This window comes from Protopterus annectens, chromosome 16.part0, assembly GCF_019279795.1.
Source record: "Protopterus annectens isolate FY-2018-M chromosome 16.part0, PAN1.0, whole genome shotgun sequence".
NCBI lineage: Eukaryota > Metazoa > Chordata > Ceratodontiformes > Protopteridae > Protopterus > Protopterus annectens.
In genome coordinates, this window is record NC_056750.1 from 255,356,159 (window position 1) to 255,380,363 (window position 24,205).

Below are 24,205 nucleotides of genomic sequence, written 5' to 3' on the forward strand. Positions count from 1 at the left end.
ATGGAAAAAATAATGAAATCAGGCTTGCAACAGCATTATTTGAATAATCTTTTGAAGACCAAAAGTATTGGATGTGGGTAAATTGAAGGGATGAGGATTATATAACTGTTTGGATGGAATGTTCTGATTTCAGTGAATGGTCATAGGATGAAGGAAATTAGTCAGTATTCCATTGATGATGGTTGTTGTAATGTGTAATGTTTGATTGACAATTGTTAAATAAAATTATTTCATATTAAAAAAAGTATAGATGACCTGAAAACACATCTGAAAGCAAAATGGATGACATTATTTTCTGTGAGAGGTTTTACCCCTACACTTCCTATATTGCAGCTCTTCTGTTTGCATTCCCCTTAGTTAGCATAATCAACTAAAAGATTGTTTCACCTTGGGAAATGTGAACTCTTCCCTTTTTAACCACCATCTGTGATATTTTAGCCAATGTGGACTTTCATCTAGGTTACATTCAGGTGGGCAGCTGATGGCCAATTTGAAAATATTTTTATATATTTTTGTAACAGATGTTGTGGATTGACAACACTGTGTGTCGAAGGAGATGAGTCAAAAATATTTGGAAAGCTCTACAATCTATGTACCCCAACACTGCTTCTCAAGCTGTAATACTTTAAGTATTGCTACCAGCAAATAGAGCAGACAGCATGTATCCCTCCCTGCTAAATCAGTAAAACACTGAATAACTGAATCTAACTGGACTACAGAGCATGCAGGATGTAGTCCTCCTTTCAGCACTTTTAGGAACAGATAAAGAAATGGAATACCTGTTCACCTTACCTACAGACTTAACGTAGACCTGTCATTGTACTGTCATTTTTCAAATCATTGGTACAGGTAGGTAGAATCTTTCTCCTTCTTCCTATCTCCTAGACTTATTTGACTGTCTTTTATGGCTATAGTACATTTGATTATGTTGTTTATCATTGAATCCTTGAATCAACCCAAATGTGATGACTGCAACAGTGAAACACGAAGAACATAGTACAGTTGTGTACACTTACCATAAATGTAGATATTTGAGTGTATTCACTGTTGCAGTCCTGGTTTCCCACTCTTCATCCCCCTTCTCTCTCTCTCTTCTTCACTCCTTACAGGGAATGTTTGGTATTTGCTTTCTACTGGTGGTGTTCTTCCACCATAACCTAGCTCCCTATTTGGGGGCTTCTGACAGTTAGGACAAGAAAAACTGATGTAATGGCATTGGCTGCCTGCATTTATACTACTGACAACCTGACATCAGTCCTGGAGCAACAGCAACCAAAGCAGAAATACTAAGCCTCTGGTATTCAGGCCGACTGAGGGCTACCCATGGCAGGATAACCCAAATGTGATGACTGCAACAGTGAAACGTGAAGAACATCAAGAGATGACCAGTGAAGTAATGTAAAATAATGTGCAACTATATAGGGCCTAGCCAGAATGTGTTGGCTTTCACCGCCCCCTTAGATTAGTTCCCTGTGCCACTGTCCAACAGAGCCACTGCAGTGATCCCCGGGGTAAATTTTCTGTTTCCCATCCACCCGTCAAGGTTTCTCTTGAAGAGTGTTAGTGAGTGGCTCTGCCTGATATATATTGGAATCCTGTTCCAAAGCATGGGGAGTCTCTGGGACAGGAATCTATCCCTCCAGCATGTCCTATTTATTGTTGTGGTGAGATTTATATCTCTAGAGCGTGTGGCTCTCCGGGATTTGTTTTTTTTTTAGGTGGAGCATGTCCATCAATTCTGGGTTGGACATGGCCTTGTATGTCAGGCAGAGATCACCTCTGAGTAAGCGGTATGCAACCGAGTACAGCTGGAGTTTCTTGAGTCGGGCTGCATAGGGCATCTGTTTGAGGCCAGTAATCCTCTTGGTGAGGTACTTTTGTGGTCTTTCCAGCTGTTGCAGGTGTCTTGTAAGGTACATCCCAAATGGGGCATTGTATTCTATGATGGGTCTAATGAGTGATGAGTAGAGAGGCACAATAACCTCTTTTGTTCTAGATGTGAACCCTTTTGTGATTAGGTGGGCCACATAGAAGGATTTTCTAACCACCTTGGCAATATGATTATCAAAGGAGAGATTACTATCTACTTGGGTTCCCAGATCCCTTATTACATTTTCTGTATTTAGGGGACTACCACCTATGTGGTAGTTCATGGGTACTTTGTTTTTTCCAAAGGGGATGACTATGCACTTTTTGGCATTAAGTTTGAGGCCATGATTTTGACACCACGTATCCGTCTCAGTGAGACCCTTCTGAGGGTGTCTGTATCAGCCGAGGAATCAGTTATGGCCCCTAGTTTGCAGTCGTCTGCAAACTTGGTCAGCCATAGTCCTCCTATGCTTGCCTGTACCTCTGAAAAGTATATACCGAACAGGAGGGGTCCTAGGACTGAGCCCTGGGGGATGCCACTTGTAACTGGTTTAGAGTTGGACATAGAGCCTGCAACTCTCACCATGTGGATTCTATCCATGAGCCAGGTGGCAGCCCATCTTGCGACTTAGGGGTTTATGTTCAAGCTGGTGAGCTTGTCTTTAATACTAGAATGAGGAATGATGTTGAAAGCCTTTGCGAGGTCTAGGTAGGCTATGTAGACCTACTTTCCCTCATCTAATGCCTTGGTAACTGTCTTAAAGAAGTCCACCAGGTTTAGGAGGCATGATCTGCCCATAACAAAGCCAAACTGGGGTAGGGTCCAAGGTTTGGAGGTTCCCAATGTCTCTGCTAATGAATTCCATGATGATGCGCTCCATAGCCTTGCAGACCAGGCTAGTCAGGCTTATAGGGTGATAGTTCCCGGGGTCCGTTGTGGCTCCACCTTTGTGGAGCGGGATAACTGTTGCTGTGTGCCATTCTGTGAGTACATAGCCTGTAGAGAGGCTAAGTTTGAACAGTGTTTAAGTGAGGGGTTAGTTCATTTTGGAGCTCTTGTAAGACACAGTCTGGGACACCGTAAGGTCCCATTGAAGCTGTGTTTTTGGCTTTGGATAGGGCTGTTTTAACCTGTGTGTCGGTGAATGATGGGGCCCTACATTCTTCTGGTATGGTTATCGGCCCTTTAGGGGGTGAGAGGGGGGTGAAGTTTGCACTAAACCTGTCTGCCAGAATATTGGCAATATCAGTCGGTTCAGTGTATTTTGTGCCATTCTGCACTAACTCAGAGCAGATCGGAGAGTTTCCACTTAGGTTCTTGACATAGCTAAAGAATGCTTTGTGGTTATCTTTGGAGTCACTGGCAATTTTTCTTTCAAAACTAGCCTTGGATGATTCAATGAGGGATCGTAGTTTCTTGCTGATACTGATCAGGGATGTCTTTCCTTCTTGGGATTTTACTCTTTTCTGTACTAGTTTTCTCCTTCTGTTGTATAGCTTGTTTATAGCAGGGGTCCACCAGACTGGTTTCCTTTTCTTGGAGGAGTGATTCTTGGTTTTACTTGGGATAGCTTGATCCATGCATTCCTGCAGATGCTCATAGAGTGCCTTTGTAAAGGTTTCAGCAGCTTGGACAGCATTGTCCTTTAGCATGGGGGCTGTGAACCTTTCCACCTCAGTCTTAAGTAACGTAAAGTTTGCTTTTGAAATGTTTTTCACGGTGGTTTCCTTGATTGGGGGTGGGGGCGAAATGTGGATATCCAGAGTGATTAGTCTATGGTCTGATCTAACCAGCGAGGGGTTGACCTCCGGTGTGGAACACCGGTCGCCCATGTTGGTGATGACCAGGTCCAATATATTATTACCTCTGGTCGGGGTGTTGACTAGTTGATCTAGGGCATTCAAGTTATAAATTCTAGGAAGCAGTGGGCAAGGGAGTTAGTACTTGAGTAGTTCTCACAGTTTATGTTTGGGTAATTGAAATCACCCAGTATTAGGGTGTTTGGTAGGACATTCATATTTCCTAGTGTCTCCAGAAATGCGGAATGGGGGTCCTGGGTCATGGTGGGTGATCTGTAGCAAGCTACAGTTTGGATTGCAGTTTTGCCCGTTGTTAGTTGCACATGGATGATCTCTGATGCATTGTGCTGCACCACTAACCTGGAGGTGTGGGTATCCTTGATGAATATGGATACACCCCCGCCTTTTGTGTTTCGGTCCTGGTTCTGTGGCCAAAAGGTATGGTATGAGTTATAGCCTAGTAGTGCTGGGGTGCTCAAAGGAGCCTTAAACTAGGTTTCTGTTACTGCACAGATGTCAATGTTCTCCATACTGAGGAGAGCCTCAAGTTCATGCATTTTGAGGTTTAGACTTCTGGCGTTGAGTAGCATTACCCTCAGTTTTTGGTTACTTGTGCTATTTAGGTGATGGGTTTGTCTTTTGAGCCTTGCCTAAAAAAGGCACTATGTGGGGTGGCAAGAGCCTTGGCCAGTATTCGAAAGCCTAAGGGTGACAGGTGCAAGCCATCTCTTGTGAAGCAACGTGGCTTGTCGAGCATGTCATCCTAGGCGGACAGATACTGGATCCCTTTTGAATGACACCAGAAACTTAGCCAATTGTTCAAATTGATCATTTTTTTCTTTTTACTGTGGCATCATTCTTAGTGAGGGCAGGATGCTACTCAGGGTCAGGGTCATACCAGCCTGGGCTACATGATCAGAGAGCTCTTCCATGTCTGTTTTCATGTAGTCCAGGGAGGTACGTCTCAGGTCATTCACACCAACATGGACAATGACAGAGTCGTATTTGTACTTCTTCTGGAGTAACCTGAGTGCTTGTGTTATGTGATGGATCCTGGCTCCCGACAGGCAGCTAACTGTAACCTTCTCCTTGTCCAGCCCTAGTTAGTGGGACATCAGTGTGCCTGACTATAGATTTGCACTGCCTACCCCTAGCCTGTATAGGTAACGTAATATCTCATACACATTCATGGCCAGTTCATGTACTCTTTTGCATACCCTGGTGAGATAATCCAGTCATCATTTTAGCCTGTGTTGTCTGTGCAGTCCACCATAGGTGATCAGTACAGTGACAGGTTACATCACCAAATGTCTTGTTTTCATTCAATATGCTTGTTTCAAACTTCCGTATTTTAATTCAGAAAAATCCTGATTTCACACTTGCTTGACTTAGCATGGTCTCTTACAATATGGCATCCCCAGTCAGGAAGGTTTGTATTGTGTTTGAGGTGGCTAATGCATTTCCAGAAGTGGCCAATAACCACAGATAGCAGCAATGTGGGACAACAGTGCACCATCATGTTGTAGAACCAAACATATGCCTATGTCATCATATGCAGTACAGCTAGATGTATTAATACTGTGTCATGGTAGCTGATACATATATAGCATGCATGTATCACCCTTAATGTCAAAGCCATATAGGTTAATATTGTGCCACAGGTGGTTAATAACTTTACCTTGAATAGATAGGTTGGCTAGTAACACTCCAAGCATGGCCTATGCTTGTAAAAGATTCACATTACATGGAAGAGCATGACTTGATGGTTTAATATCATGCTAGGGGTTGACAGGACACATAAAGAATGCCAGTAATGTCTTGAATGCCACACCAAGTGCATTCATTTCAAGAGGTGGATAACACCTTATCAGACATAGCTGGCTGTGCTAAGGATACATCAGGGGTCATCTACACTCCCAAAGGGTAGGTAGTCATTTAAGCTAGCACACTGTGTTGTTTCCCCACACATTCACTAGTTTGCATCCATGTAGGCTTTGCAATTCAAATTCTATAGCTGCTAACTAAAACTCTGTTTTGCTCAAGGTTTCCACACAAGTGCTCTATGGTTTGACTTTTGAAAGCTTGGCGATTCACCAGCATTTAAATGATTAGTGAGGGTAGTGCTGCGGTAGCATTGTTGCCTCACAGTAAGACGCTGTCCGGTTCCATTCTCAGCTAGAGTGTCTTCTGCGTGGAGACATGCGTGAATGGGCGTACCATCGTTGAAGGTTGTGCGTCAGGGCTGGTAACTCGGCATGTAAAAATCAACTACCAATCATTAGCGGACCGGAGTTCCGCTGTGGCAACCCCTAACCGGGAAAAGCCAAAAGACACAACATTTGCTTCAAAAGCATCACTGAGTAAGGAACTAATGGGATAACGACATGCAGAGGCCTGCTCAGCTTGTGGGAAATCCCTGCCCAGAGTGTTTCTGTTCTTGTTTTACTTGTTGTTTGTTTAATGCTACAGATTTCCAAAGCTGCTTACTACTCAGTATTAAAATAAAATGTCCATGTCTAGATGATTTTCCAGTGAGTGTTAATAGTTTTTATTTTCAGTGATCAGTACTTTATTAATAAATCCTGTAAAACTTCTGAAGTTGGTTATCTCTATTTCAGTCATAACCTTCAGAGCACTTTGTTTATGCAGTGCAGTTGGGATACTGTTAAGAGGATGCAGAAGTTTGTTGAAATCAGATGGTAAACTGGGGAACGGAAAGAGCAGGAAAAGGTTCAAACAATGTAAATAAAGTACCAACTGTGACAGCAGACCACCATGAGAATGGTAATTGTAAACTGCAGAAACAATGCATTAAAATTTGTTTTTTATCACTGCTATAATCCAGTATACAGATACAATACATACATGTTAAAAGCCTATGCAGATACCAGGATTAATGTGCAAATTGCAAGGAGCCATTGACTGGCGCATATAAAAGAAGGGGAATACTTTCTCAGTGAAACAAACACTAACAGTCTTAAAATGACTCATCTTTTCTAAATCATAAAAGGAAACTTGACCTTCATCATAGTCCAGAAATACTCCAATTCTCCATGGCTTATATGGTGCAAAAAAAGGGACAACCCAGTAACCTTCCTCAGAGGTGAATTGAACAGGTCCTTTTCTGATGGCAGACTCCTTGGTAACACCTACAGTCCAACAGCAGTAACAATTAAACTCGACTTCCCAGTAGTGTCTCCCCGCTTGGAAACCCTCGGACCCAAGCACACAGGGATGATCATCAAATCTGTTCGCATTGTCTGGAACATCTTGTCTGGTTTCAGTGAAGAATGCACATTTTCTTGTTGCAGAGATTAAGAGTTGTGGGCTTGCAGTGGCAGGATCCAAAGTTAATGATGATGAAGGTGCTAGAGGCAGAAAGAATGTGGTGAAATTTCTTTCATGACAAAACAATTATCTACAAGATTTGCAATTATTATTTTTTTTTTACTCTCTGATGACATTATATTATTTTATGTCACACAGCATGCTAGAATAAAAGGCAACAAATACAAAAAATATATTGGGATTACTTTTTATTTAATATTTGTCAACATAGTAAGTGAACAGATCCAAAATGGAGTAATACTTTTTCCTAAACACTTCTTATGCAAGAAATATTCTGCATCATAAATGCCTTATGTGTTTAAAATGGTTAGTAACATCGGATTTAAATAATATTTTTGCTGATGTTTTTATAATTAATAAATATTTGAAGTCATTTTAATGGAGAATTTCAGGCCAATAAAGCCAAACTCCACTAGCTATGGATATGCACATTTCAGCCTTGTTATGAACTCTTCAGCATAGCATAAGCAGAATATTTGACTAAGCATAAGAAACACAGGCTTATTATATCCACTGATATCCATTTTCATTAGGGTGACTGCAAAATATCCCAAATAACAAATTAAAACAAAGAGTTAGAAGGTCACACTGAAAAAACAATCAGAAAAAACTAAATGAAAACTCCAGTCAAGCTAGAACTTCCAATGAGTGACCTCCCAAACCTCCTGTAACCGAGGCACATGGGATATATGCAAATGACCCTTATGAACATCAGGTGTGTCAGCTATATGGCGATTCTGATGACCTTCTAAGTCACCCTAATGAAAATGGACATCAGCTGGGTATAACAACTCATTTTTGAAAGTGAGAACCATCAATCCAGTTTGCTATCCCAGAGTAACTGTCCTTGCCTTCCACATAACAAAGAAAAAGCTCATTGCCCCATAACACCCCAACACCTCCAGTGCCTTCAGCATTTCTGTCATCAACTTCTACAGCCTTGCCACAATAGAGATGTTCAATTTCTGCTGTGACTTCATCTACAGAAACAGGCCCAATCACACGGGTTGCTTCAGCACACATTCCTTAGACAAGGGCATGTCCAATAGATTTAGGTGTTTCTCAAAGAATATCTTCAACCCCCCCCACCACCACCACCACCACCACCACCACCAAAAAAAAAATTTCCCCATTCTGGGTCAGCACTTCTGAACTCTAGGTAACAGCAGTGTAGATAAAGTCCCAACCCTTTACCAGCTTGCAGGATTGTTTGCCACATTCAGTTTGAGGCCATTCAATACTCGTATCTTTCTCCTTGCCAAACTCCAGGCATTTGTTTCAGGGACTTTTATAACTGCTGTATTCCTGTCCTTCCACTAACTACTGAGCAGATTCAGAGTCCTCCCCCAGCTAGCACTAAAATGAAGGACTCTTTGTATCCTGATGGTTTCCCTCACCACTGGTATCCTCCAGCATGCCCTAAGGTTAGTGCCATGACAATTATCTATCACTTTTCTGACAAATCTTCTTGCTACCCTTTCAAATACTGGGGTCTTGAACAGGTTGCATTTGGACTCTTCCATAAACTTTCACAAAAAAGCATCTGGACACTCAATACATTTTTGGGTAGCCAGCTATAGCTCAGTGTCTGTTAAAACACTTTCCCAGACATCTATCAAGTAAAATACAACATCCATGGTCTCCAAGAAGGCCAGTTACTCCGAATAGCTGCTAGGTGCATAAGTACTAAAAGAAAGTGTTTCCTTCTGCAAACTGCACCCATACAGCAGGCAGGTAGAGGCTTGGAAGCTTCAGCACACCAACTCTCACAAAGGTCATCTGCAAAGTAGGAGGTCTCTTTATTCAATAAGTTTGAGTCCAGACCTTGCAGTGTTGGTACAGTAAAATAAATACATCTGGCTGGTACTTCCAAACAACTCCTTCCCGAGCACAGAGGTGAAAATCCATGTCCCAGGAGCCAGTGTCCATGGCCAGAGTCTAGTTCATCTTAAGCCATCTCACTCCTGCTGTCACATAAGTGACACTACACCAGCCTCTCTCCCCCTTTGTCTTGTGAGTGGTGGGCCCACACAGTGGCACCATGCAGTTGTGTCTGAACCCTGGATGGGCTACGTGGATTATCTGGCTACCAGACACTCACTAGAGAATGCCATTCTCAGGCCTGGCTCCAGGGGTAGGTATCTGTATCTCTTTTTTGGATGAAGTTTGTTTTATTTCATAGATTCATACATAAGTACTAGTAATCCAATCTACAAGCCATTACAAGTGGAACCAACAAACCTTATTCAGAAGGTCCCTCCAACCTCAAGAAGGGCAATTTGAGATAGACCAGGGGACAATATGAGTTTGTTCTTTTAATAAAACTAATATAATATCTCAAGAGCAATGTCTGCACATCCTTCCTCATGAAAAAAGTAAATATTTTATGAGACACACTAATGACTGAGTGTTTTTTTTCAACATGTGTCGTCAATCAGAATTTGCCAAGTCCCAATTTGCCAACCATAAGGAGGCCGAGGAACAGGATTTGCTCTCCCCCCCAAGACTTATGTTAAAGCACATTCATGTGATTTCACATGTTGAGAATTACTGGACTGGGTATGAAGTAAGTTGAGTTGATGACGGATAACTCAGTAAATTATGAAATATTCCTGTTACTAATGTTCATAGACCAAAGAAATGACGCTAGCGTGTGCATACAATAGAATGTTAGAACATCATATGTATTATATATCAAACAAAATGCTACACGGGGTGGATCGTATGACATGTATGCATCATACTAAACTTTTCACAGGTGTTGTGTTGTGGCACATTTTAGTAATATGTTACCTAATGCATGTTGTGAACAGTGTGTAGCAGACTGAACATTTCACAGCCAGTGCGTATCAGACTGACTGTTACATAATATTTGTTTCTGCACAATGTGTATTAAATGAAATGTTGAACAGAAACGTGTAGCCGAGTGTGGATGAAATCACCTGTAACATGGGTGTTGTGGCAAATTATGCATCACACACAGCATCATACAGAGAGTGTTACAGCACAGTGTATGTTAAATTTAGAACACAGTATCTAAACACTTTATTGATAGCATATATCTGTTTCTACAAAAATGTGTCTTAATGGTTTATAGGGAAAGTCAACGGCACACAGAAATACACATATATCTTAGATGTTTATACCTGGACCAATCTCCTTCATCATTTTCTTCCAGCAGAAATACTGTAGTGGGCCACAGAACACTCCTTTATTGTAATCAATATTAAACGTGGAAGGAACATTACTTATACCATATCTGCAAAAGAAAACAGTATATGCAACTGTCACTAGCACAGAGCATTACAAAATGTGAATTAATTTTAAATATTTTTTTAACTAAACCATACCTCTTTTGGAGAGACTTCTTATTATCCTAAATATAAAAAATATGATAATTACATCAAACAAGGACAATGAAAAAACAAAATGTTTACCTGGCCTAAGTGAGTACTGTCTGTGGGGAAATGGGGCTGGATAAACAGCAGGCTGTACAAAACATCAATTACTCTTGTATCTCAATAATGACTGTTTTAAGCAGAAATATACCAAAGACGATATTAACAGTGGCTTAAGAATATCAGGAAGTTAGGGACTTTAATGTATGTGAAACAGTGGAAAATACGGCCTTTATTCTGCTAATGTATGCTTGGCACATAAACTTCCCCAATAATTTTTACAGGACATTATAAAAACACTGTATCTATATTTCACAATGGAGTTTCTCTGAATGAATCTTAAAAAAAATTTCCTGAGTACAATAGCCAGACATGCTGTTATTACAGTTTAATTCTAATCCATATTCTTACTCTGCCTATAGAAATCACTCCTTCAGCTGTCACATTCAATTTCACAATCTGGCACCACAGCCAGGATGAATCACTTACCCAGAAGCCATTTGGTTAGATACTACAAGGTGGTGAATCACCTGCGTATGTCCACTTACTAGCTGTAGGATCACTTCCATCAAATGATATATCCACACCTCTCAACTGTACAGATTTTTGCAGAATGTCCAAATTTTTGCCTCCAATTTTTTGGTTTGTTCCTCAAAATCTGTGGTTTTCTTGCAAATCACTGGGATGACCTGAGGTTTGAAGTCACTAAATAATGATATATTTTTGAGGGGTTTTTTTGCATGCTAAGACAAATCATATTACTCTATCAACTTCCTAAGTTTATAAGAGCAGTATTTAAAATCTGTCCCTATTTTGGGGCCTTTGTTACCCATTATGTCAGGATTTGTCCAGATTTCTTGAGCTAAGAGGTTGAGAGATATGATATATACCCTCCCGGGCAGATAATGGGCAGAAGATTCATTGCATGCTGCTAGTCTTCAACTTAGTCTGAAGAGCAATGGGGAAGCTCCTCCATTAGCTCATTTTCCCAACTTTGCCAGACCCGTTCCCTCCTGCTTTAATGATATTAAAGCATGCTGTTCACTAGTACAGACAAAAGCATATAGCCAGTACAAGCAGGCACATGGTGACAGTAAAAGGCTACACAAAGAAACGCATAGGCAGAGCAGTGACATACACAGGTATATGTGGCCAGCTCAGGGGTACATGTAGGCACACATAGCTGGAGCAAGTGGCTGTTAGAGAGGTAAATGCAAGCACATGTCTAGTTCAAGGGTACCTGCAGGCACACATAGCCATTTCAGGGATATACACAGCACTATGTGGCCAGCAGAGTAGTATCAGCAGACAGAAATGGCCAGTCCAGGAATACATGCATACATACATACATAGCCAGCACAGGGGTACAATGCAGACATACATAGCCAGCACAGGGGTACAATGCAAACATACATAGCCAGCACAGGAGTATAATGCAGACACACATTGCCAGCACAGAGGAACATGTAGGCATACATAGCCAGTACAGGGATACAATACAAACATAGATAGCCAGTACAGGGGTATAAATTGTTTTGTTTTTTTTTTTTTTAACTAAAACCTGAGTGCTCCCTGCAGGAGGGTATAAACTGTAGCAAATATCTGTTACATTTCTAGGAAGCAGTTTGTTACAGTTTATACATTAAGTTTTTTTTTTTTTTTTTTTTTTAAGCAGGAGTGACATAGTGCTCCATGCAGACAGGGTATAAACTGTTTGCTACAGTTTAAGAAGAATTTAAGAAGAATTTTTATTAAACTAAAACTCGAGCACTGTAGCTATCTTTGCAGGCAGGGAATGAGCTGTAACAAGAAGTTTTTTTTAAATAAAATATGTTGAGGGAGGGTTGGGGTCAGGGCACAGAAACATGACCAGAATTGCTTGCAGGGGATGTAATTTTTTTTTTTTTGGCTCTTCAGTGAAAGAGCTGGTGGGGCTGTAGATCTAACTGTAATAAGCTGATCACTTACAATGTAGTGATTGGCTTATTACAGTGAAGTGATTTTTTTGACTCTTCACTTAAAAGAGCTGAGGGGGTAGAGAGCTGGCTCATAGTACCAGCACAGGACACTGGTTGAGCCATCTATGCTTCTGATAGCCAGTATAGGGACAGAAAAGCAAGAATGGCAGATGCAGGGGTATATGCAGGCACATCTAGCCAGTACAGGGGTATATGCAGATATAGAACATGTGACACACAGCTGTATATACAGCAATATGTGGTGCATAGACACATACAGCCAATAGAGCTGATATAAACAATTACATGTCACCAGTGCAGTGATATACAAGATCCCATCACTGCATAGCAGTTAAGCACAAGAGCAAATGACCAGTGCATTGCTCTATATATTAGTACCTCATCTACACAATTAGTGCAGTGGTATACAATGAAACACATGACTATCTCAGGGACAGACACAGGCACACATATCTGGTGCAAAAGCATGTGTTGGTGCATACAGGAAGCACAGCAGCAAATACTGCAATACATGATCAGCATGACGGTACAAAAAGGTCCAACACAGTAGAGTGAGTGTGTGTGTGTGTGTGTGTGTGTGTCTATATATATATATATATATATATATATATATATATATATATATTTATATAAAAGAGCAAATGGAGAGTGCTGAGGTTATACGTGGGAGCACATATTAAGCACAAATGTGTATGCAGGTGTATACACAGTCAGAATAAACATATACACATGACCAGCAAGGTAGTATATATAGGTATACATGCATCACAGAGGTTACCCCTGAAAATGCATACCTCTCAACTGTCCAGAATTTTTCAGAATGTCCAGATTTTTTGCTTCATATTTTTGATCTGTTCTTCATACAACTTGTAGTTTATTGGCAAATCACTGAAGACTAGTCACTAATTAGTGACAGACATTTGAGTTTCAGATTTAATTTCCTTCAGAAAGTATGTGCTAATACAAAATCTGTTATTCTAACAACTTTCTAATTCTATAAGAGCAATATTTAAACTCTGTCCCTCTCCATTATTTTTGATTTTGTCAAGAATTCTTGAGCAAAGACATTGAGCACTATGGCCAGCAAAGCAATTATATATGAGTATATGACCATCACAGAGATTATACACGAGCACAAGGCCACCCCAGTAGTACATGCAGGAGCATGTGGTCAATATAGTGGTAAACAATGAACAAAGAAGCAGCAGAGAAGTATATATATCTATATGAACACATGGCCACCCGAGTAGTACATGCAGGACTATGTGGTCAGTATAGTGGTATACAATGAACAAACAAGGAGCACAGAAGTATACATATATATATATATATATATATATATATATATATATATATATATATATATATATATATATATGAACATATGGCCACCCCAGTGGGGGTACAAAGCAGTGTGGTAAACACAGCTCTCTATAGAAAAGCACATGACTACAGAGGTACATGAATATGGTTCAGTCTGTGGCCAACTGATTGGTGCTTTTTCTGAAAGAACTAGCTGACCAAATGGAAATTTCAAAACACACAGATATAGGGGGTGAGGGACCCATGTACCTAACTCTAAGATTAAAAGCTGATTTAATTTCAGTAAGTCATCTTTCTCACGTGCATCTGGGATTCCGCATAACAGGAACACATATCTAGTGCAAATGCATGTTTTCTAGTCACTTAAGTTGCAGAAACTGCACTTCCTTGTAAGGCTGTAAATGGGTACGCTGAAAATGACATGTAAAACACAGGCCTACACTCACACATATATACACACCCATCAATCTGCAATATCTTGGGATAAGGCAATGATGGATGATATTATCAGAGGCGAGAACATTGACTTAATGAATGTTTCCTGCTGCAGGACCCATGGTAGTGCATGTTCTTAGGCCTGCACTATTAGACAAAGTCAACATTCAAATTGGTTTGATGTTCTGGAAACTGACTGTGGCATCACTTGTTGTCTTTATCCAGAGATATTGCAAGACAATGGGAAAGCACTTGTAATTTGAACACACATTCATGCTTACTGAAATAGCACTCAAATACACACACACACAAACACATTCAGTCTTAGCTTTGTTTTTTATCAGTCTGTTTAACAGAAAACAAATGTTTATTACTCCCTGTAACTTAAAGAATAAAAAAAGTATGAGAGGTAAACCAGATACAGAAATTCAGACTAAAAGTTGGCTTTCAAATCTATAGATTTCCATCCTAAAATGTAATTTTAGTTTTAATGAATGCATTTCACTAATCAATCGTTAGCCATCTGCATTTAGTCTAATCTGTCATTTATGTTCTCTAAGTAATAATTTATGGTCACCCCCCCCCCCCCAAGTACATTTGCAGTTACATGTCTATTAAAGTCAATGCAATGTACATCCAAAAGATTAGTGTATTTGATGACAGGGTTTAAGGGCAGTCTGTGGAGTGACGGGCTTGAAATGGAAGAACATTATTCCACATACCACACTGACATCACTTGAAAAAAAGTAGTCAAAAGAAGTCTCTACTGCTTCAAATCATCTGCATGTTCTCTTCCATGTGGACGAGGAGCTGTGCAGTCCAGCCTGCCTGAATACAAGGACAGCTTCATCTAGTTTAGAATGTGACTCAACCACCTGTGTTTTCTCAAACAAGATGGCCTCCATTCAGTCTGCTCTGCCATGTCTAGACCCCATATGTGGTCTGAGGTTATTTTTAAGCAGCTTTAGTTCCATCTCATGGACCCTTTCCAGTCTGTATTTTACACCCACCACAGTAAAAGCTGCCCTTGTAAATAGTCTCCTTATGGCCAGAGAACAATGTTATTAGTCAGTCTTGCTTCACCTGGATCTCTCTGCAGCATTTGATATTATTGACTATGAGATTTTAAATGGCCATTGAAAATCATACTATGTCTCTCCACTTTGGTCCTGGAATTGTTTGCTTCATATCTTTAGGCTGTTACCAAAATGGGTATGTTCAGGTTTGAATAAATATTCCTTACACCCTTTGGTTTGAGAAATACCACAGGGTTCAGACTTAGACTCATCATTGTTCACAGTTTATATGCTATAATTGGGAGTTCTTATCAGGAACACAGGATTGGCTTATGCAGAACACATCCAAATCTGCCTTTCCTTCCCTTAGGATGATATGGTGTGTGTGTGTGTGTGTGTGTGTGTGTGTGTGTGTGTGTGTGTGTGTGTGTGTGTGTGTGTGTGTGTTGTTGCTGACCATCTCAAAGCCACACATTTATCACTTACCAGTAACTGGCTGAAATTGATCACTTTCAAAACAGAAGCTATGGCAGTTCATGCTACTGTAATCTTCCCCCCTTACCACAGTACCAAGTGTCACTGTCATTGTTAAATCTAAATACTCTTTTCTCTCCTATACAGATCCATGACAAAACACTTCTTTTCTCAAGCTGATCTTTCTGCAGTACTTTGTGGCTTGGTCTCTTCATAGTGGGATTACTGCAAAGCCCTTTACCTAGTACTTCCCAACACTGAGCTTGACCATTTACAGCTGACATGGTTTATCATGTTACCAACATATTACTCCTGTTCTGCATGGTCCACACTAGCTACCAGTTTGTTTTAGGATTATGTATTAATCCTAGCATTTGGTGTTTTTGTCCTTGTATGACTTGGTTTCCCCCTACCTCAAAGAGTTAATGGTGCCTCCTAGGGGCTTTTGCTCTGTCACTCATGGACTGTTGGACTGCCAGTGCTAATACAACAGTGTTCTGAGACGTCTGGAAGGTGAGCCTGTGGAATCTACTACATCAGGAGCTTTGGGAGTGCACAGCACTTACTAGTGTCTGCAGATCACTTAACTCTTAGGTTCATACCTAGTTGCTAGGCATGAGTCCAGTTTTCCAATTTTCCCAAAGCATCGTCTAGTTAAGTGATTTGCTCAACATCACATAATATACAAATGAAGGCTTAGCGATCAAACCTCATACCAAAAACAGAGGCTCATTAACAACTCATAGCCTTAATCCTCTGCTCTAACTGCCAAACGCATCTTTTTGATATCAAATATTAAGGACTTCTAATTATATATTAATTAATTATAATAATTATATTATTAATTATAATAAGGATTATAATGTAGGGTTTTATCATAATGTTTTTAATCTTTTTGTAAAATTTTATATTCAACTGTTTCTTTTAGTCATTAACGTGAATTCTAGTCCAATTTATTCTCACTGTTTATTGTAAATGGTGTTTTGCGTAAAAGCAACTAAATAAAGTTGACACTAAAGTTGAAGTTGAAAGGTCATGAGGTGCTGCAGCCTATACCAACAAACAATGGGCATAAGATATGTAACTATTCCTGGACAGGATGTCAGTCCATCACAGATGTACACACTTACACACACATTGCACATACACATACGCATGCATGTACAGGGTCTATATTATATCCTCAAAGAGGTGTTCCACTGAATACCTCTTCATCGACACATAAACAACAAAAGCAGAAAATGCCAAACATTCACATCAGCAATTTCTTTCACTGGGAAAGAAATTGCTTGCCCTCAAAACAAAAACATATCACCCCCACACCTCCAACATGGGGGGCTGTGCTTCCCCCCCCCCAACTAAATATACCAACTCCAAGACTGCACTACAGTGGGGAAAACAGAAAACTAACAGGGATGGCCAAGCAGTTTCTTTTCCAGGGAAAGAAATTGCTGGTGTGAACACTCGGCATTTTCTGCTGTCACTGTTTAAATGTTGAGGATATAATATAGACCCCCTTGTGTGCATGCACAAGTGCACACACACACTTTTTTATGATGTTGATGTTTTGTGAGGAAACTGGTGATCTGTGTGACTGTTCTCATTGTGGAGACTCATGACATCATCAGACGTTTCTTGATAACCTTCAGCTTCTAATGTTTATACATACTTTGATCTGATGTGTATTTCTGGCATATCTATGTACTAGAGGTGCTATCATATGTGACATATTCATATAGCTTCAGATATATTGGACACTCTCATTCTAATTTATATTTCATGGCTTCAAATTTCCTTAGTTGCTTTCATAATTCTTTCCTTTTTTGTTTTTATACTATACTCTAAGCAGAGATGGATAATTTGTGTCTTTTGGTATTGGAGAGGTGGTGGATGGATGGTTTAGTTAGGAAACTTTATGTTTCATGTATGTGTTTGTAAATAGTTTTTAAAAGTAGTGCTTAACACATGTCATGCATCCATGATAAGCAAGTTTTCAGTCGATTTCAAGTCAACATGGAAGAAAGATCTTTCAGTTAGTAATAACACATTATAGTCAATGGCTTATGAATATTTATCATTAAATATTAATGGTTTGAACAATAATGTCAAAATGCTGTTAACGTTGGGTGATATCGATGGATCCTTGCATGATGTTATAAATAACTTAAGCAAGTTTGAAAGAATTTCAGGACTTAAATTTTTATCATAATAAATCCAAAACATGACTAATTAACAAAAAGATCAACAAAAACCTAAGAGACAATAGCCTGTTTAATTGGGAGAATGATGTATTAGAATATCTGGGTGTCAGTATAAGTAAGAGTACATGGAAAGAACCTGTTAAACTAAACTACAATAATTTAATAACCACCATTAGTGAACTAATCAAAAGATGGAATAAAATGTTCTTCACAATGGAAGATAGGCTCTCTTTAATTAAAATGATAATTTTACCTAAAATTTTGTTTTATATACAGTCATTGGATTCTACCCTCCCCCAAAAACTTATTTAAAAATTAAATTCTATGCTACTTAAATTTTTATGTTTCCCCTTAAAACCCGAGGTTGCATATAAATGGCACATTAGAGCTTGGAATAGTAATGGGATAGCATTCCCTACTTAGATCTTTATTCCAAATCATTTATAATTAATGTAATATTACATTGGATCACACCTACCTATAGATCTGGATGGAAAATAATACATGAGATTCATATAACTGATGTCAGAAGTATAGAAAATCAGTTTAAGGAACAATATTTAATAAGTAGAGTTCATTGGCTTTTATGTGAATTTTGTTTACTTAATAAGAAGCTTGATCATTTTTCTTATGGCATTAATCACATATTTAATAACTTTAAAAATATAATTGATTGTAATTACAACATTAAAGATTACTATTTCCTATATTCCTATAGCATACTCCCCTGATTGCCTAGATTCTTTCAACATCAATGCGATGCAAAAATGAAAGGAAAATAACTTGATATTCTGGCAGCAGTTTATTGAAAATAAGAGTATTAAATCACTAAACTCTCTTTTATGTAGTTTTGATAATAATCAAGACAGTTGGTTGTTTATACACTCATTACGGCAGTTTATAGAAAAGAAAATGAGAGCATCAATCAACCTAGAGACTGAATCTATACCTAGTTTGATTCAGCTTTTTATTAGGTGTCTTGAAAAGACAAATAATCAAAAATTAAGTTTCACACCTATCTATAAGATACTAGGAGGAGACACACTAAAGTTTGACTAGGATTTTTGGAATTACTGTGTAAAGATTAATGGAGAACAAATATCGGATTAATCCAAAAAATTGTTAATGAATTTTATGTACGGTACATCTTCTTCATTATATTGGAGATTATATACATGGAAATTTATGAAAATGAGTTTCTATACTCCACATAAAATAAATCCTATACTCAAAAACAGTGAAAGTAAATGTTGGAAATGTGATGAATTACTAGAGGCGAACTGGGTTCACATGTTCATTGAATGTAGAAATGTTGTTCAATAGTGGAAAGACTTCAGATATTTTGTAAATGCTTTATGGTCTGATAACTGTCATATTTTTAACTCACTAATCCTATTCAGTGTTCATAAACCTAATGTATTACCTAAATCTCAGATTCAGTTACTTTGGTCAATTTTTGCAATTGCCAGAAAAGTTATTACTTTGAACTGGAAAAGTAAGCAAGATTTGTGGTTTAAAGATTTTATTAATTTAGTAAAAGTTGTTTGTAAAAAAGAACTGCAAACCATTTGTTATAGAACTCATAACATTACTCATAAAAATAGCATGGCAATAATTGGAAAACCTTTTGAACAAATACTGATAACGTCTCATGGATAAAATGATTGTTTATCATGGAGGAATGTAAATATTGTAAATAGTTTTGTTATTGCTTTATTGTATTTGCTATATGTACATTTGTGCATTTTATAATGAAAAAAAAAAGAAAATTCACACACTTTATTTATTGCCAATTGTCTCATTGTGTGTATGACCACTGCACTGTGTTTGTGACAGTTTTCTCTTTTATATACTGCTATGTGACCACAAAATTAGTATATTTAATTAAAGTTGATGCTCTGTATAGGAAGGTTTGCCTCCTTGCAAAACTGTTTTCAATTTCATTTATTTATTTATTTATTGTTTAATAGCCTTTTGATTTAACATGTGGAGTTATGATCCAAAAGTATCACCTTTTTGAAATACTGTAAGTAAAATGCAATTATTTACTTGAGGCCTAGATCTGAGTAAAAGAATAACAAGGTTATTCAAACTACAAGTCCATAAGAGGAAAACATCAATAAATTGTTAATATGTTTCTGAGTTTACAATAAAATTATTGCATGCATATAGAAGCATCATGTCTCATTTTAGTCATGTTACATTAGCATAATAAAAGACCAAAGTGCACCACGTGGTTGTATCCCTGAGTTGGTGGTAAGTGTTTTATTACTACACCATGTAGTTGTACCCCTGAGTTGGTGGTGTTTTATTACTACACCATGTAGTTGTACCCCTGAGTTGGTGGTGAGTGTTCATTACTACACCATGTGGTTGTACCCCTCAGTTGGTGGTGAGTGTTTCAGTACTACACCATGTGGTTGTACTCCTGAGTTGGTGGTAAGTGTTTCAGTACTACATAATGTAGTTGTACCCATGGGTTGGTGGTAAGTGTTTCATTACTACACCATGTGGTTGCACCCCTCAGTTGGTGGTAAGTGTTTCATTAAAATACATATGAACTGACCTACAGTTATTATGCATTCAATGATCCTGTTAGATAATTCACAAGAACTAGTTAAAAAGACACTTAACGATTTCAACCCCTTGATCACAAGAGCTACACATAACAATAACAAATAACACAAAGAATAATTGTGTAAAAACCATGGAGCATCCATGATCATACAAACAGGGGAAAGTGCATACTGAATATTCCTTAACTTAAAATCTTCCTTGTCTCATATGTATGACAAAAATCATTGAACCAAATCCACTCAAAATGGGTTCAGTGTAATGGGAAATTGTTTCAGTAAACATACTGTAAGAGGAAAGAATAGATCCTACTGGAAAGTTAACTAAATATTTTTATGTAAACGCTATTTAAACTGAGTAACTACATAGGCAATACCTTGTTAGATGCAAATGGGCCCATAAACATAGCAAGCATAGTCACGATATATGATTGCTTGTCCGTCATCACAATTCCATAACCATAACCAGCAGTTTTAATAAAAATGTGTTATCCTTCATTTTACAATAGATGATTTCTGCTGCAAAGTACAGTACCAGTTTTTGATGGTCTAAAACATAAATCTGTTTTGCTTTTAAAAGCACTTCTAAAAAAATAATGCATGAACTAAATAGATATATAAAGACACAAACAGACAGATGCATACTTACATACACAGAGATAAATATGTTTGTAGCCCAACTAGCTGCAGGCAATAATTATTCAAGAATGTTACTATAAGGTCATTAATCTGAGTTCCACATTTCTGAGAAGTTCAAATAAATTTAAAGCAACATTGACAACATCAGAATGAAACAGAATTACAAAAGATATCATTACCCTAGTACCTGCAATGTTTCTTTGGTGAGCATAGTTTATTAATGCCCTTAGTTATTGTAGTTTAATTTTAAATTAATTGCATTAAAAATGAATGGTTTATAATAAGGTTAGTGCACATTTTTAAAGGTTTTCTGTACTTGAGGAAGCATCTTGAACTGTACTAGGAGGTGTCATCTGCCTGAGTTTGTCACAGCACAAGTGGATGTGAACAATACTGTATCATTTGTCAAAAAAAATCAAGGTAAATTTCTCATTGCCCTTTTCAAATTTATCTTAGTATAACTACAACCTTGGGTATCCCCTGAAGACAGGTTATTAGCCTAGTGGGACTGACCCAGTCAACTAAAAATAAATAAATAAGTTACTTAAGGAATTCTGATGCTTTTAATAGCTTGAATGTACATAGCATACCAGGGCTTAATAAAATGTCTTCATTGAAACCTGAATTATATACTGTAAAAATGAAGTCTTGCAATTGTGAAGGAAAATAGATTATTTTCCCTATTAATATGTCACAGGTCTGAACTTCACCACCTGCTTTGCTTCCTCTATATTTCCATTTTGCATTTTTCCATTGTATTTTTATCACTGTATAACTGTAATGGGGTTTAAGAGGTCCTGTTTTAAGTCTGAGTACAAAAACAATTGATACTCAAATCTGCAAAAATTTAAGTGTGTTAACAAGGAAATATACTATGTATGTATGTATGTATGTATTTATTTATTTATACACACATTTGACTGGGGAGAAGTGTTATCTCAATGAAGCTCAGGCTGGGTACATAACTAAAAGACAAAATAGCACATTATAAAGCTTACAAAATTAAACTATACAACATTTATTAAGTGCAACATTGGTATTTCTTGGAGAAATCCCTTTTCTCTGAGTTACAATGTTACAGTAATCTTGGAGTTAGTATATTTAAGTACCACAGAGTTTGCCTCCTACAAAAAATAGTTTTAAGGTTAACAGTGACATTTGCAGTTCACTGTTACATCTCTTGAATAGTAGTTAAATTCTCCTTCTATAACAACTTGTTCTATCGGGTTTCTAAGTTCACTAAGACTATCTGACACCTTACCAGACTTTTCTCCTTCTTAGTTTTTTTAAATATTTCATTCTTTAATCTTATCACTCTACATCTCACACATGCACACTCAAACTGTATCACTTTCTTGTTCTATACCCTGTGTCACACCAGTGCCTAATGCTGTCAACAAAACTGCTCCTGCTTCTGAGCCGCTGCAATCATGTGACCATGCAACACGGTTTATCAATCACCCCCGCCCTTCTCATCAATGAAAAACTGGCTAGCATCTGCAGAAACCGGCATCTCTACCAGTTAGTAAGTCTTAAAAAAGAACAAGATCAGAGAAATTCAGGCTTTCTGTTTTTGTCACCATCTCCACTGATATCACATGTTTTTCAGTTCTGCCTCTTTTATGTACATTGTTTAACATATTGTTAGCTAAGTTACTTTCAGTCAATGGAGGTATCCTAATATGGGGTTCTTAAGACTTATGTAACCTCATTTCAGTGACAGCTATTACAATCGTTGGCACTTACCTTAAGCAATGTAGCAGCTTGCTGCTGAAGTTTTACTTTAATCTCTTTTATGAGATTACATAAATCAGTCACTGCATTTTCAAGTGAAGATATGTAGTTCTCTTTTGCCTTTATTTCACTTTCCATCTCTTCGTCAAGTTTTGTAAGGAGAGTTTGTTTTTCCTCTTCAAGAAACTTCTGCAGGTGTTCAAACTCATGAGTAATTCTCAGGCTCCAAGCCTCTTTTCTTTTCTGTTGTATCAGTAAAAGACAAGTCATTTGCTGGCAATGATAAAATATTATGTGCCAAGTTTCTGCAGTGTAGTTTATAATGCAGAAAATCATTCAAAACCAGTAACAATAACAATGTTATTCTTGCAATAGGCTACATCATTAATAACTGGCTGGGTTTGGTTCCTTGCCTTACAGTACTGTGTTTACTTGTCAATCTAGTCCCAAACACAGCAACAAAGAGTAAAACCAGACAATAAGCTCTGATCTGGTTACTTTTCTGTTCTCCCATCCTAAACCTGGCAGATATAATCACAGAATGGTTGGCTGGAGTGGGTAGAATTTCAGAATGGCTAATACTGTTTGGAGGACAATAAGGCAACTCAAAGGTGCAGGGAATGTTTACTGGGAGAATTGAGAAGCCACTAACCAGTCCTTTTTTTACTAATTTTGTCAAGTGGCAGTCAGACAGCACTCAAGGCATGCAGGAGTCAAAACATCATACAAAACACATTTTTTTTAAAATGCAAATGCAGAACATCAACGTGTGTATGCAAATGTTGATGTTGCACCACAGGAACATAGTCTATTGACAAAATAGGGTGGCTTATGGAGGTGCCAGTGGATATTTTTTTCCATGAGTGATGGAGAAGTGAGGGATGGATGTGAGGTAGCAATCAAGATAAAGATTAGCATTAGGAGTGATTTCAAGGAAGAGGAACAAACACCAGTCCAACACCAGTCCATTACTACTGCAAGGAAGGGGAGCAGGAACGGAGAAGCTATTATAAGCATGCTGGGGGTTTAAGTAAAGATAATGGGGAGAAGTCTGGTTGGTTGATACACTGTATCAGACCCACAGACACTTGAACGGGGAAGAATGAGAAACAGGAGGAGAGATTAAAAAGACTGGGATAGGAGAAAGGAAGTTATACTACTGGGGATCTGAATGTGTCAGGAGAAGAAGGGGAGATTCTGGGCTCCTTTGGTACACATGGAGTAGGGAGATGGTTAAGATGTTTAGCCATGGGGGTCAGCAAGCTGGTGTGGGACTGTACCACAAAAAAGAAAATTCTGAATGAGGTCCAAGTCAGGGTGGGAAGGATGAATGTTGTTAGAGCATGGTTGGTCAAAAGAGGTCATGCTGTTGTGTGGTTTACAGTGCAGAGAAATGGTAAGAACATAAAAATAAAG

General features: G+C 38.3%; 1 protein-coding gene across 1 annotated transcript in view; it reads right to left on the reverse strand.

Annotated features, from left to right (window-relative positions):
* Window positions 1–5,932: 5,932 nt before the first annotated feature.
* LOC122790960 (E3 ubiquitin-protein ligase TRIM39-like) overlaps window positions 5,933–24,205 on the reverse strand; it is a 122,685-nt gene continuing 104,412 nt past the window's right edge. The window contains exons 4-7 of the mRNA XM_044058680.1: window positions 22,802–23,032; window positions 10,368–10,393; window positions 10,164–10,276; window positions 5,933–7,037 (exon numbers count right to left, since the gene is read on the reverse strand). Coding sequence (XP_043914615.1) covers window positions 6,538–7,037; window positions 10,164–10,276; window positions 10,368–10,393; window positions 22,802–23,032 — 870 coding nt within the window. The 3' untranslated portion in view covers window positions 5,933–6,537. The remainder of the gene's footprint in view (window positions 7,038–10,163; window positions 10,277–10,367; window positions 10,394–22,801; window positions 23,033–24,205) is intronic.